The 11,584-nt window shown below is 59.6% G+C and overlaps 1 protein-coding gene across 1 annotated transcript in view; it reads right to left on the bottom strand.

The window, feature by feature from the left end:
• Nucleotides 1-66: 66 nt before the first annotated feature.
• The window catches only part of LOC118452021 (collagen alpha-1(I) chain-like), a 121,337-nt gene continuing 109,819 nt past the window's right edge, over nt 67-11,584 (bottom strand). Inside the window, exons 40-68 of the mRNA XM_035891881.1 lie at nt 11,200-11,253; nt 10,862-10,915; nt 10,582-10,635; nt 10,168-10,275; nt 9,683-9,736; nt 9,497-9,499; nt 9,297-9,404; nt 8,921-8,974; nt 8,742-8,795; nt 8,451-8,504; nt 7,973-8,026; nt 7,126-7,233; nt 6,861-6,914; nt 6,673-6,726; nt 6,326-6,379; nt 5,803-5,856; nt 5,567-5,620; nt 5,217-5,270; nt 4,423-4,476; nt 3,283-3,336; nt 3,150-3,203; nt 2,934-2,987; nt 2,580-2,633; nt 2,329-2,391; nt 1,855-2,020; nt 1,427-1,533; nt 1,053-1,133; nt 603-791; nt 67-216 (exon numbers count right to left, since the gene is read on the bottom strand). Coding sequence (XP_035747774.1) covers nt 67-216; nt 603-791; nt 1,053-1,133; nt 1,427-1,533; nt 1,855-2,020; nt 2,329-2,391; nt 2,580-2,633; nt 2,934-2,987; nt 3,150-3,203; nt 3,283-3,336; nt 4,423-4,476; nt 5,217-5,270; nt 5,567-5,620; nt 5,803-5,856; nt 6,326-6,379; nt 6,673-6,726; nt 6,861-6,914; nt 7,126-7,233; nt 7,973-8,026; nt 8,451-8,504; nt 8,742-8,795; nt 8,921-8,974; nt 9,297-9,404; nt 9,497-9,499; nt 9,683-9,736; nt 10,168-10,275; nt 10,582-10,635; nt 10,862-10,915; nt 11,200-11,253 — 2,109 coding nt within the window. The remainder of the gene's footprint in view (nt 217-602; nt 792-1,052; nt 1,134-1,426; nt 1,534-1,854; nt 2,021-2,328; nt 2,392-2,579; nt 2,634-2,933; nt 2,988-3,149; nt 3,204-3,282; nt 3,337-4,422; nt 4,477-5,216; nt 5,271-5,566; nt 5,621-5,802; nt 5,857-6,325; nt 6,380-6,672; nt 6,727-6,860; nt 6,915-7,125; nt 7,234-7,972; nt 8,027-8,450; nt 8,505-8,741; nt 8,796-8,920; nt 8,975-9,296; nt 9,405-9,496; nt 9,500-9,682; nt 9,737-10,167; nt 10,276-10,581; nt 10,636-10,861; nt 10,916-11,199; nt 11,254-11,584) is intronic.

The raw sequence follows: 11,584 nt of genomic DNA, 5'->3' as shown, positions 1-11,584 counted from the left end.
TGTCCCCAGTGGGACAGTCCTTGGGCAGAGAGGGAACCAGCTGGATCGGTTTGGGTGTCACCGGTTTCAGCTGAAGCAAACTGGTCCGACTGTGAAACCAAACTGGTGGGAGGTGTCGCCATTGTGAAAGACGGCCAGGTCCCGCAGGGGCAGCAGGGAGAGCTCCTCAGTGGCAAACTGGAAGATGGTGTCAGTGATGGAGGACTCGTTGTCCAGCTGAAATGAGCACAGGGAGCAGCTGAGTGGCACTGAAACACTTGGCCTCTCGGCCTGAAGGACGCTCTCGAAGCACCCGCTGTCCCTTTTGGTTGCTCCTCGATTCACCCCCCAACCCCACAGGAGCCAGGTCTCCAGCCCTGCATGGCTTCTCCAGGGAGGTGGCCTCCCCCATGTCCCCCAGAGCCCACCCTGTCCCCTGCCACATCCCAGCCCGCTCCCCAAGACCAGGACAGCTCCTTGGGCCTGGGGAGAGGATGCTCTTCATCCCCATCCCACCATGTGAAGCCTCACCCCCCCAGGTCTATCCCAAACCCTGGGGGTGCAAACACGTGCCGAGGGGCTCTTCCAGGCAGAGAGAAGGGTCTGGCCACGGCTAAGCTTACCATGCAGCCTTGCAGGCTGGCTGCATAGCTCTGCTCCCGGGAGTCAGCCAGGAAGCGGATTTCCTTCTCCGGCTGGGGCTGGCCCTGCTCCAGGGCCGGTCTGCAGGAGTAGGAGACCTTCTGGGTGGCCAGGTGGCTGTGCAGGCGGAGGAAGCGGAGCTGCACCGGGCTGGCCCCCACGTACTCCAGCTGCAGGGTAATGAGAGAAAACAGGGTAGCAGGGGCTGCTTGGAGGGGTCTGTACTCCCCCCCAGTTGAAAACTGGGCAGGATTCAGCTCTCTGCGAAAGCACTGGTTTGGATTTCCTTGCAGAGGGAGGTGTCGTGTCCCACCATGCACAGCCAGCAGGACCCTGTGCCCAGCATCACCCCACTGCAGCGGGACGGGCACTAGGAGACCCCCGGCCCCATGAGATGGGTTTTGTGTCCCCTGTCCCGGCCAGGCACTCACCAGAAACCCCCCAGGCAGGGTGCTGAACCACTCGAAGGTGTCCTCGGAGGTGTAGGTGCTCAGCCAAGCCTTGATGGGGACCTGCAGGGAGAGGGGCAGGACTGTGCCACACTGTCCAGTGGGGGACAGTGGCAACCACCAGGACAAGGATCCAGCTATACCAGCCCATGCGCGTGACCCATCCTTGCAGACTGGTCATGCACTGCGACCAGGATCCTCACCCCAAACACCTCCAACAGCTCCCTGAGATGGCAGCAGTCACCACAGCGAGGGACCAGCCACGTGGTCCCCCTTCAGCCACGCCAACCCCCTGTCCTTGCACACCCTGAGCTGTAACGTGGGGCTGGGGGAGCCCCACAAAAGTCACCCCATACCTGGTTGTGGATGGGGGCTATGCAGGTCTCTCCCCCTGCCGTGAAGTTGCAGAAGGCCACCAGTGCATCCTGGGGGCTGCCCTGGTTGGGGTCGATGTAATATTGCCCTGGAGGGAGGCAGAGGTGAGCTCTTGGCACCCGGTTTTTGGCACAGGGATGATGCCACACGGTGCCATGCCAGCTCAGCTCGTGGCACATCCCCGGCTGCAAAATCCATCCTCCTGGGATGCAGCGTGGCTGCCATCCTGTTGCTCCAGGGATGCCCATGAAACCCAGCTGAGCTCATCCCCCAAATCCTCATCCCTTCTTAATTGCAAAGAGCTGCCCATCCTCCCATGTTGGCCCTGGATCCAGCCAGCCCTCCCCGCACTGTCCTGGCATGGGGAGGGCTGGCCGGATCTGGGTCCAATGTGGGGGGACCCCAGTACCATCGGGCAGGCTGGGGTGAGCCAGCAGCAGCTCCTTGCAGGTGGCCGCCGGGTTGGTTCTGGTGCCGTTGGGATGCTCGACGAGGGCTTGCAGCTCCTGGCTCAGGGTGTCCAGCAGAGCCCAAACCGCGGTGTAATTCAGGTGGTTAGAGGAATAAATTAGGTGCTGAAAGAAAAAGTGGGGGATATAAGCAAGCTGGCATTAGCCCCTCCTCTTATTTTGGCCAGGAATATCGCCAGGTGCTCAGGGAGGGCATGGGACATGCAGGGACAAGGACAAGCATGGTGGGAGAGGGATTAACCATATTGGCTTGCTCTCTCTGCAAGGACCTCAGTCCTTGTGTACAGAGGACCTCAGGAGCAGTGGGACATGGGACAGCATTGCTCTCAGCCCCTTTCCTCCAGGGTGGCACCCACCAAAGCGGGGTGGAAACCCCTCGCCCCCAGGCAGCATCGCCCCTCCAATGCACTCACCCGCAGCTCCTCCCTGGACAGCATCAGCGGGGCTCCACGGGGACCAGGGGGGCCAGCAAGACCCTGGGTGACAATGACAATGCTGGTGGCACCGGTTGCTGCCCATGAGACCCCTGCCACATTCACAGCTCCTCCAGCAGTGCCAGCAGCCAGCCGTCCCCATGGCGTGGCATGGTGGGACCTTGCTACCAAATTTGGGGGAGCAAGAGCACCCACATTTTGGCACGAGGGACGTTAGTGGCTCTGCTTACCGGCATGCCCGGCATGCCCCTGGGTCCCGGCAGCCCTGGGAAGCCTTTCAGCCCCTGCCGAAGGAGGGGAGAAAAGCAAGGTGGTGAGATGCTACTGTGCCGAGCGGCACCCTGGGGTGCCCCATGGGGCCACCCTGCACCCCGGGGAGTGGGCAGGAGGGGAGGGTGTCCCGCAGCAGTGCTGAGCCCGGCTCCAGGCACTCCCCACTACTTACTTTGGGTCCAGATGAGCCCTGGAAGAGAAGGACAAGACCTGGCTAAGAGGGAGGCAGGAGGGATTGAAGCCCCATCTCAGTGTAACTCCCACAGGACCAGGAGCAAGCCCCAAACCTGCCGGGAGGGTGAGGGACTCACCGGTGTCCCGGGGAAGCCAGGGTGTCCCCGCAGGCCAGGGGGGCCAGTGTCACCCTGCAAAGACACTGGAGGTGAGGGCACTGCATGGGGCATCCCCCAGCCCTGTCCCCTTCTACAACCCAGCCCCTTCCCCAGGTGGATTTTGCATGGAAAGATGAGGAATTTACCCCAAATACTCATCTCAGTTCCCCCTGTTCCCCTCCACCCTGCCCTTACCTGCTGTCCCTTGGGTCCTGGCCTCCCAGGGACACCATGGGGTCCTGGCTTGCCCTAGGAGATGTGGCAGGGTGTCACACGGGGTGACAAGGGACCAAGGGGAGGGAGGACAAGAGCAAAACCCTTCACGCACCTTGAAGCCATCGTCCCCTTGCTGGCCCAGGTTGCCCATGCTGCCCTTCTCGCCCTAGGAGAGAGTCAGGGAGAGCTCTGGTGCCAAAGAGGAGGGCAGAAACTGCCCGGGGCCACCGGCCCGGCGGGGGGCTCCGCCCGGAGGGTGGGTGTTGGAGTCCTGCACGTTACTCCATCAGTGGCATTTCATCAGGGAGGCAACAGAGGTTTTGCTTGCTGCCTGACCCTAGCAGGAGATACCAGCCTGGGGACATTTCTCCAGGCCATACATCTCATGGCCTCCAGCAAGTGGCTGGAAATGGGAAATTCCCAGTTACGTCTGGCTGCAAAATTTCTGAAAACAATGACCCCTTTCGATCTGGTGGAATTACTGCTCCCGTATTGCTGGGGAAGGAGGCGGCGTGACGGAGTGCCTGCCTCCCTGCCTCAGCTGCAAAGGCAAAACCGAAAGTATTTTATCCCAGACTAAAATAACATCCACAAAAACCTCGGAAGTTCCCAGGCAACATTTTGAGAAAACAAAGGAAGTTTCTTGTGTGATGAAATCTGGTGGGGCAGAGGAAGAAACCCCAGCCCAGCAGCTGCCCGCAGCCTCCCCTTCGCCTGCTCCCCCAGGCTCTGGCCTTGCTGAACACCCTGGACTTCAGCTTCTGCCATCGCTCATTTAGCTTGCAATAAATTTAAAGCTTTATTTATTACCAGGGTTTCATTTCCCTGCAGGATGCAAGCAACTACCTGCCGCCAGGGACTGCTGGTCAGTCTTTTTTGCAGCCTTGGGGCTGACAGACGGGACCGTGAGGATCCATCCAAGGTTGGATCCATCAGCTCATCAGTAACAGCACAGGCAGGTAACGTGCCCGTGCATCAATGCTGAGAGCAGGGGATTAAAAGACTGTACATGCTGCTGCTTGCAATTCCAGGAGGATGGAGAGGCTGGAAAAGGACCTGGTTTTGGGAAAGTCTAAAAGGTCCCCTCTCCCAGCACCTGGGGGCACAGTGGTCAACCCCCAACAAAGGATACTGCAGTGATCGGTGTTCAAGAAGAGGTGAATAAGTGATTGCATCCAGCAAATTAAATGCTAGCCTGTGCCCAGAGTCCCCACTGTGCCTGGGGCTCAAGTGCCCGGTGCATGGCACCCACCTTGTGTCCTTTCGGTCCAGGTTCTCCTTTCATGCCCTTCAGCCCTGGGATGCCCTAAGAGAGAAATGAAGCGGCACCACATCACCCTGAGGCTGAGCTGCTCTGTCGGCTCCCCGGCAAGGAGGGACCTCGCCACCCCCTAGGTCGCCCCAAGGATTCTGGGAATTTGAGGCAGTTTTAGAAACTTTGAGTCGTTTCTCATCAAATCTTTGATTTTTGCTTTCAGGAGGATCCCTCAGCAAACTGTTTAAAAATTCAGTTCAGGTCCCTTGACTGGCTGCAGAACACCCTGGCTTTGGTTTTTTTGAAATTACCAAAGCTGGGATTTTTATTTTAAATAGAGACAAAATAATTTCCAGCAATTTAAAAAAAATAATATTTGAGTAGTTTTCTTTGGCCAGTGCTGGCTGCTGCAGCACAGCTGGCCCCCCCAGCCATGGCAGTTCTCTGGGAACATGGGGACAGTCCTCTGTAAGCGCTCGGCGCTGCCAGGCACCAGACGCTGACCTGGAAGGGAAGTGCTTGGCCTCTAGAGCAACGTCTTGGAAATTATATGATGTGCCTGACAGCATGTGCACTGCTGGGATGCTAATTTGGGAGAAGGCAAGCTGAGATGGATGAATGATGGATGGATGATGAGCTGGAAGAATGATGGGTGGGTGAAACACCTAGAAACTTCGCTCTCTTTCAATGGGTCTCTGCCTCGGTTGTTCACAGAGCTGGCTTGCACAGTGGTACCCGTGGGGGCCAAACGGGGAGCACTGGCACCCCAAAACCTCCGAGCTAATACTCACATAGGGTCCTTGGGGGCCCTGGGGTCCTTCGGGCCCCTCGTCACCTGGGTAGCCCTGAAATGCAAAAACGAGAGACCCTGGCTGGAGGCCCCAGCAGTGCAGTGTGAGGGCAAAGCAGGGACAATGCCCCGGTGCCTCTTGCACCCATGGAGAGCAGCCCCCAGGGGCTGGGGGTGTGGGAGACCCCCTCCTCGGGCTGGAAGAGGCTGGGGACACAGAGCCCTCCAGCTACGCACGCAATGCCCCTGTATTGGCTTATCCTTTCCTGAGCTGGGGGCTCAGGTGGGAGCACCCCTGAGCTGCCAGGGTGCCAAAGCAGCCCTGGCCCTGGCAGGGCAAAGCTCACCTACCTTGGGTCCCTGGGGGCCTCTCGGGGGCCGGTGGCCCACCTTGCCTCGCTTGCCCTGGGAACAACAGATTAAAGACTCACGAGCAATTCAAGCCTGTTAAAGGCACCTGGCTGGCTGCCCCACATCCCCCTCACTGCCCACCCAGGGGTGCTGAGGCCCCAGCGAGACCTCAGTGGGCTCCAAGCATCAGCCCCACACGTCCCGCCAGCCTTCATGGGGACAACGGTGCCAGTTACCCGTCTGCCAGTTTCTCCAGGGACCCCTTCTTCCCCTTCACTCCCCACATCGCCCTGGGGGAAGAAGAGACGGGAGACCATCACCAGCAGCCCAGACACATCCCAGACTGGGGCTGGGGAAAAGGGGCTGCTGCCTGCATGGAGATGGAGCTCACCAGGTGCTGAGGGACCCTGGAGATGGACCCCAAGGCCATGGTGCAGAGCTGGCCAGGGAAAGGGAGGTCCCCTGTGCCCCCTCAAGGGAACCTGACCCAGGATGGAGGCAGCCCTAGTGGGGCTGAGCTGGGGGGACCTGCCAGCCCCTCACCCATCAGCCAGCCAAGGCAGCCCAAGGGCTCTGTGTTTGCCAGGCACCAATGCGCGATTGCCTTTACACTGGGGAGAAATGGGTCCCCCCGGGGCAATTCCCCCTGGCTTCTCCCCATGGACCACAACAGGGTTGGACCAGCTCAGGCTCAGCCATCCCATACCCCATGGCTGGTCCCCCTTGGGTGCCACGTGCAGAGGAGGATTTCTGAGGTACCTTTTCTCCTTTGCGACCTTTCCGCCCTTTAGGACCAGCTTGTCCCGGAGACCCCTAAAATCCCAGAGAAGAAGGAACCCCCTCCATAAGGATTCTGTGCCAGGGATGCCCCCTCCCAGCCTCCCTCCCTGCTCTCGCCACGGCGTGCACAGAAAGATGCTCTAAGCTGAAGTCTTCGTTTGAGATTTTTGCCCTGCTCTGGGGCAGGCTGGGCAGAGCAGGGCTGGGGGGGGAGTTCACCGGGAGCAGGAGATGCTGCCTGTGTGGGACCTCCCTGCAGCCAGGAGATCCCAGCATCCCACTGCCTGTGCCAGGAAGAACCAGTATGGCTCCATCCCACTCCTCACCATTTGCCCTGGTTTTCCCGGCTTGCCCAGCTCCCCTTTTGCACCCGCCAGGCCCTAGGAAGGAAAACAAAAATCAATCCAACTCAAAAAAATAAGGTCCAGGGTTATTCACCCAAATCCCAGCAGGCTGTCAGAGTGGCACAGACCTGGGCTGCGAGGAAAGCAGGGCAGCAGAGGAGCCCACTCACCTCGGTGCCGCTCAGTCCCGTGGCTCCAGCTTCACCCGGTGGCCCGAGAGGACCCTGAGTTCATTTGGGGACAAAAACACAAGGCTGGCATCAGCTCTGGGTTATTTAGGGGAAGGCAGGAGGGTGACTACAGCACCAGCTGCCTTGCCCTGGGGTCTGGACTGGGGTGGCTCCCCCCAGCGACCTCTGGTGCCAGAGCTATGCCAGGGAGGGCCACCCTGTGGGGATGTCCCCTGCCCATCCCCACAGCAGACAGAGGAGTTACCTGCCGGCCCGGCTCTCCCTTGGCCCCCGTTGCTCCTCTGGCTCCTTCGTGCCCGGTGTAGCCCCAGAGCCCAGGGGCACCCACTGGCCCCCGGGCACCCGCTGCGCCCTGTGGTGGACACAGATGGGGACACCAGTTACACCTCAGCACAACCCCATCAGGAGCAGGGACCGAGAAGCCACCCCTCAAGGGGCTTCGGCTACACTGAGCGATGGCTCTCCCTGCCTGCTTTGCAAATCCACCCGGAGTTTATTCCGCATCCCAACCTCTCCCAGTCACCCAAGTTAAGGACACGTCTTGCCTGGGCAGAGCAGCACTGCAACATGGGAAAACTGGGATGTAAATGGGATTTATCCGGCAGCTGAGTGCAGGGCATCAATAACACATCTGAGGTTCTGTGCATGTCAGGACCACAACCATAAAATGCAACTCAGGGCAGCGCCAGTGCTCCAGGGCAGTTCCTGGAGCCCTCTGACCTTACGGACACCTGCAAATTTGCTCTGCGAAAGCAGAGGAGGGGGAAACCAAATGCCCTGGACCTGCCTCAGGCAGACTCTGACAGCCAAGCATTAATTGCACAATGGCCGCAGCACTTCTGCATGGTTTTTAGTAGCTGTGTTAAAATGCCTTTATGGAGCTTTGGCTCTAGGGAAACCAAGGAAACGGTGACTCGGTTACAAACCCATTGCAGGGCAGGACCCAGGAAACAGAGCCCGGTGCTCAGGCTGGCAGAGCTGGCTTTGGGGCCACCCACGGGTGACACAGCCCCAGCCCCTGCTGCTCCATCACAAGATGCCACCAAACCTTTTTCCCAGGGAAGTTTTGCAGGGGCAGGGCCGGTACTCACCGCTGGACCGGGCTTGCCACCATCTCCCTTGGCTCCGTCGTCTCCAGCGAGTCCCTGCAGTGATGTTAGGGATTTAGAACAAGCCCATCACCACCATGTACTTCGTGCTCAGGCCCTCTGCAGGTATTTTAAGCATCCTCTCCCTCATACCACATTCAGCTGGCCAAGGCACGTGCCCAGGCAGCACCCAGGCACCGCATGGGAGTGAACATGATTTGATAGCAGGAACGGGTCTCCCAGAAGGCACCCCTGGGTGCCAGGCTGAAGTGGTCTGATTTTTGGGGTGGGGGCATGTAAGTACCTCCTGGGAGTCAGTGCCAAGATGCGAGGCGTTAAAAACCCCTCCCCACTCCTGAGTGCCCTGGCCTGGGCAGTTAAGGGGCAATAAATCCTTTGGCTTTGGTTTGTGTTGGAAGTGGTGAAGCACTGGGAAAGCCTTTGGCAGCTCCTGGCTCTACAAGTTCCCAGGCATCAGTACCTCTAATCCTGCAGCACCAGTGGGTCCATCCATGCCTCGTGGCCCTGGATCTCCCTGGGGAAGAAGGGAAAAACAGCTCTGTCCTCAGGAAAACTCCTTTCTTGCCTTCTTCACTTTGGACCTGAGTGTCCCATGGCAGGTCCCCAGCCTGCCAGGTCTCATGCATGTCCTCCACCACAGCCAGCTCCACCACACCCCCATCAGCCAGAGGCAGAAAGCAGAGCTTGGTAAAAGACCAGAAAAGGGCATTTCATCCAGAGATAAGGGGTTGGAGCCATCACCCTGCCGTACCTTCGCTCCCTCGGGACCGTCAAGCCCAGGAGGACCTCGGAGACCCGTCCCACCCTGTTCAGGGCACAAGCAAAGGAGCCCCATTGATGCAACCCTGCCCAGTGCTCCCAGTCACACACGCATCCCCCCACCAGATCTGTGATCAGCCAAAACAGGAGGAGGGACATGATCTGACTTACAAACTGTCCTCTGGCTCCAGCAGGTCCCGCAGCTCCAGTGACACCGACCTGGCCCTGGGACAGAGAGGGAGATGTGCTCAGGTGCCCCAGCCTGGCTGGGGGGCAGGAGGCTGGAGTTTGGCCAGGGGCAGTGTTAACCCGGACTGCCCGGCAAGTCCAAACTGTCCTTTTGTGCCAACAAGACCCAGTTTTGGAGTCATGCCCAGGAGACATGAAACTCCCTAGTTACAGAGATTTGCTAATTCCTAATATTCTCTGTGGCTCTTGAAGCCCAAGGTTTCCCACCAGGGGTGAGCCCTGCTCCTTGGCACCCAGCACCCAGCCTGTGGGGATGCTGGGGGCCTGGTGGGCTGAGGCAGCCCCGCTCTGTACTTGCCAGCAAACCTTCTTGGCCCTTCTCTCCTTTATGGCCTTTTTCTCCAATTTCCCCTGTAGCAGCTCCCGGGCCAGGCATTCCAGGAAGGCCCCTGGGGCCAGCATCACCCTGATCAGGGATGGAGACAGAGATGTCACCAGAGAGGAAAAAAAAAGGAATAGCAATTAAATGAGCTTCTGCATGGAGATGATGTGTTTCACCTGCTCACTGGGTGCCGTGGACAGAAGGTCACCCTGGGATACTCACCACCTCCAGTGGTCCTCAGCCACGGGGACACCCCTGTCCTGCTCCTGCCCCCACCATGCCAAATGGAGCAGCAGAGGCTGAGCAAGGCTACGGGTGTCCCCAAGGTGCTGCAAGGAGGGACAGTTAGAGGCACTCCTCACCTTCTGCCCTTGTGGTCCTTGCTCACCCGGGTCTCCAGCATCACCAGCATCACCCTGCACAGAGGGGAAATAGCAGCATCAGATGCAGTGACTGCTCCCCAGCCCTGTCCCAGTGTGGGTTAAAAGCCAAGCTCTGACTTCCACAGGGTTCTCCACCCTCCTCTGGCTAGGATTTTGGTGCTGGGTAAGAGATGGCCCTGCAGCTTTGCCTGCACCAGGAGGTCACCCCCCAGCCTCGACCCACGTTAGCCCAGAAGCGAGGACAAACCATGGAGCACAGCCAAGCAGCAGCTCCTCCAGCAAGGGGACCCCCAAACTATCAGCCCCCTCCTCCCATGGGGGCACCTCAGCCTGCCTGCGGCGAAGCCGTAGCACAGGCAGTTGTTCCCAGCCGGTGGCACACCTTTCCCGTCCCCATCCCCATCCCCTGGCAGAGGATGCTGGGGGCCAGTGGTGACCGCCACGGGGCCAACCAGCACACATACCTCCTTCCCTTGCTCCCCGGGCCTCCCCGGTGGCCCCTCTGGTCCATCGTCCCCTGGCTCCCCAGGGACCCCTCTGATGCCCAGAGCTCCGCAGGGTCCTGCCTCTCCCTGGACAGGACAAAAATGATGAGGATTATTCTTGGCTGGCTTTTCCAGCTGACCCTGGCTCTGCCCTCCATCATTTCCCACCATACAGCAGACCCAGTTTTCCTCGTACCAGGTACCAAAAGCTTTGAGGGGATCTGGACCCTCCCCCCCCCCAGCAACATAAATCCCCAGGCATGAGGATGCTGGGGGAGAATTCAAAAAGCCCTACGTGGATTTAGGTGCCTGCCTGCCTGCACTTGCAGCAGCAGGACCAGGTGAGCTCAGCACCTCCAGCGGTATCGTCCCCAGTACCCGGCAGGAACGGACCTGCTCGCCTTTGGGCCCCAGCTGACCCTCTGCTCCTGGCGGTCCCGGTGGCCCCTGGGGAGGAAACACAGAGCCCGGCTTTAGCACAGCTCATTCACCCCACGTCGCTCAAAGCCTTTGGCTCAGCTAATGTGGACGCAGCTTTAACCTAATCCATAGTTGAGATTCAGCCACCACCTCCCATCCCATCCCCGGAGAAGGCGCGCGGGAGGCGGCAGGCTGGAGCAGCCCCCGCCGAGGGAGGGAGGGAGGGAGGGACAGGGCTCCCCAGCTGACGTACCTGCTCGCCATCCAGCCCGCTGATGCCGGCTTCCCCAGGATCTCCCGCATCCCCCTGCCAGAGGACAGACAGACATTAGGACAGGCAGCCGCGGTGGTCCTCCACGCAGGTCGTCTGCACACCCCGCTGCCCTGGCCCCGCAGGAGGGCTTGCAAGGCTCTTATCCCACCTCGTACCAGACACGTAAGTCCCCATCCCACTGGGCAGAGCCAGCGGCCAAACTGGGAGGTGGGCTTGCACCTACAGCCCAGGGGAGGAAAACCCCACTATGGGCAAACAGAGGAACCCCAAGGCTCTGCCTTCCTGGGCAGCTCCAGAAGCACCTCCCCTCTCCTTACCTTCTCTCCTCTCACTCCCAAAGGCCCTTCAGGTCCATTTGGACCTTCCCGTCCCTGAAAAAAAACAGTCCGTATCAGCAGCGAGGCATTGCACTAACTCAGGAGGCCTTCGCAGCTCCCGAGCGTGGGAGGCAGGGGCTGGGAGGCCCCCGCAGGCACAGAAACCACCCGCAGCTTCTCAAGCCCCTTGCACCAGCTTCCCTTTTCCTTCTCTTCTTGCGGGTGCTTTTGGGAGCTCCTTTAAAAGTGTTGCACCAGCAAACTTGCTGCACCGGGTCCTATCGGTGAGGAGGAAATGGCTGAGGTGGGAGGTTGTGTTGTGCATCAATTGAAGGAGCCACATCTGCACTCACCGGGTACCCAGGTGGGCCAGCAGCACCCGCCA

Source organism: Egretta garzetta, unplaced genomic scaffold (genome assembly GCF_000687185.1).
Source record: "Egretta garzetta isolate BGI_Z169 unplaced genomic scaffold, ASM68718v1 scaffold143, whole genome shotgun sequence".
Classification (NCBI taxonomy): Eukaryota; Metazoa; Chordata; class Aves; order Pelecaniformes; family Ardeidae; genus Egretta; species Egretta garzetta.
The sequence above is the reverse complement of the archived record's forward strand: the minus strand, read 5'-3'. Positions and strand labels throughout refer to the sequence as shown.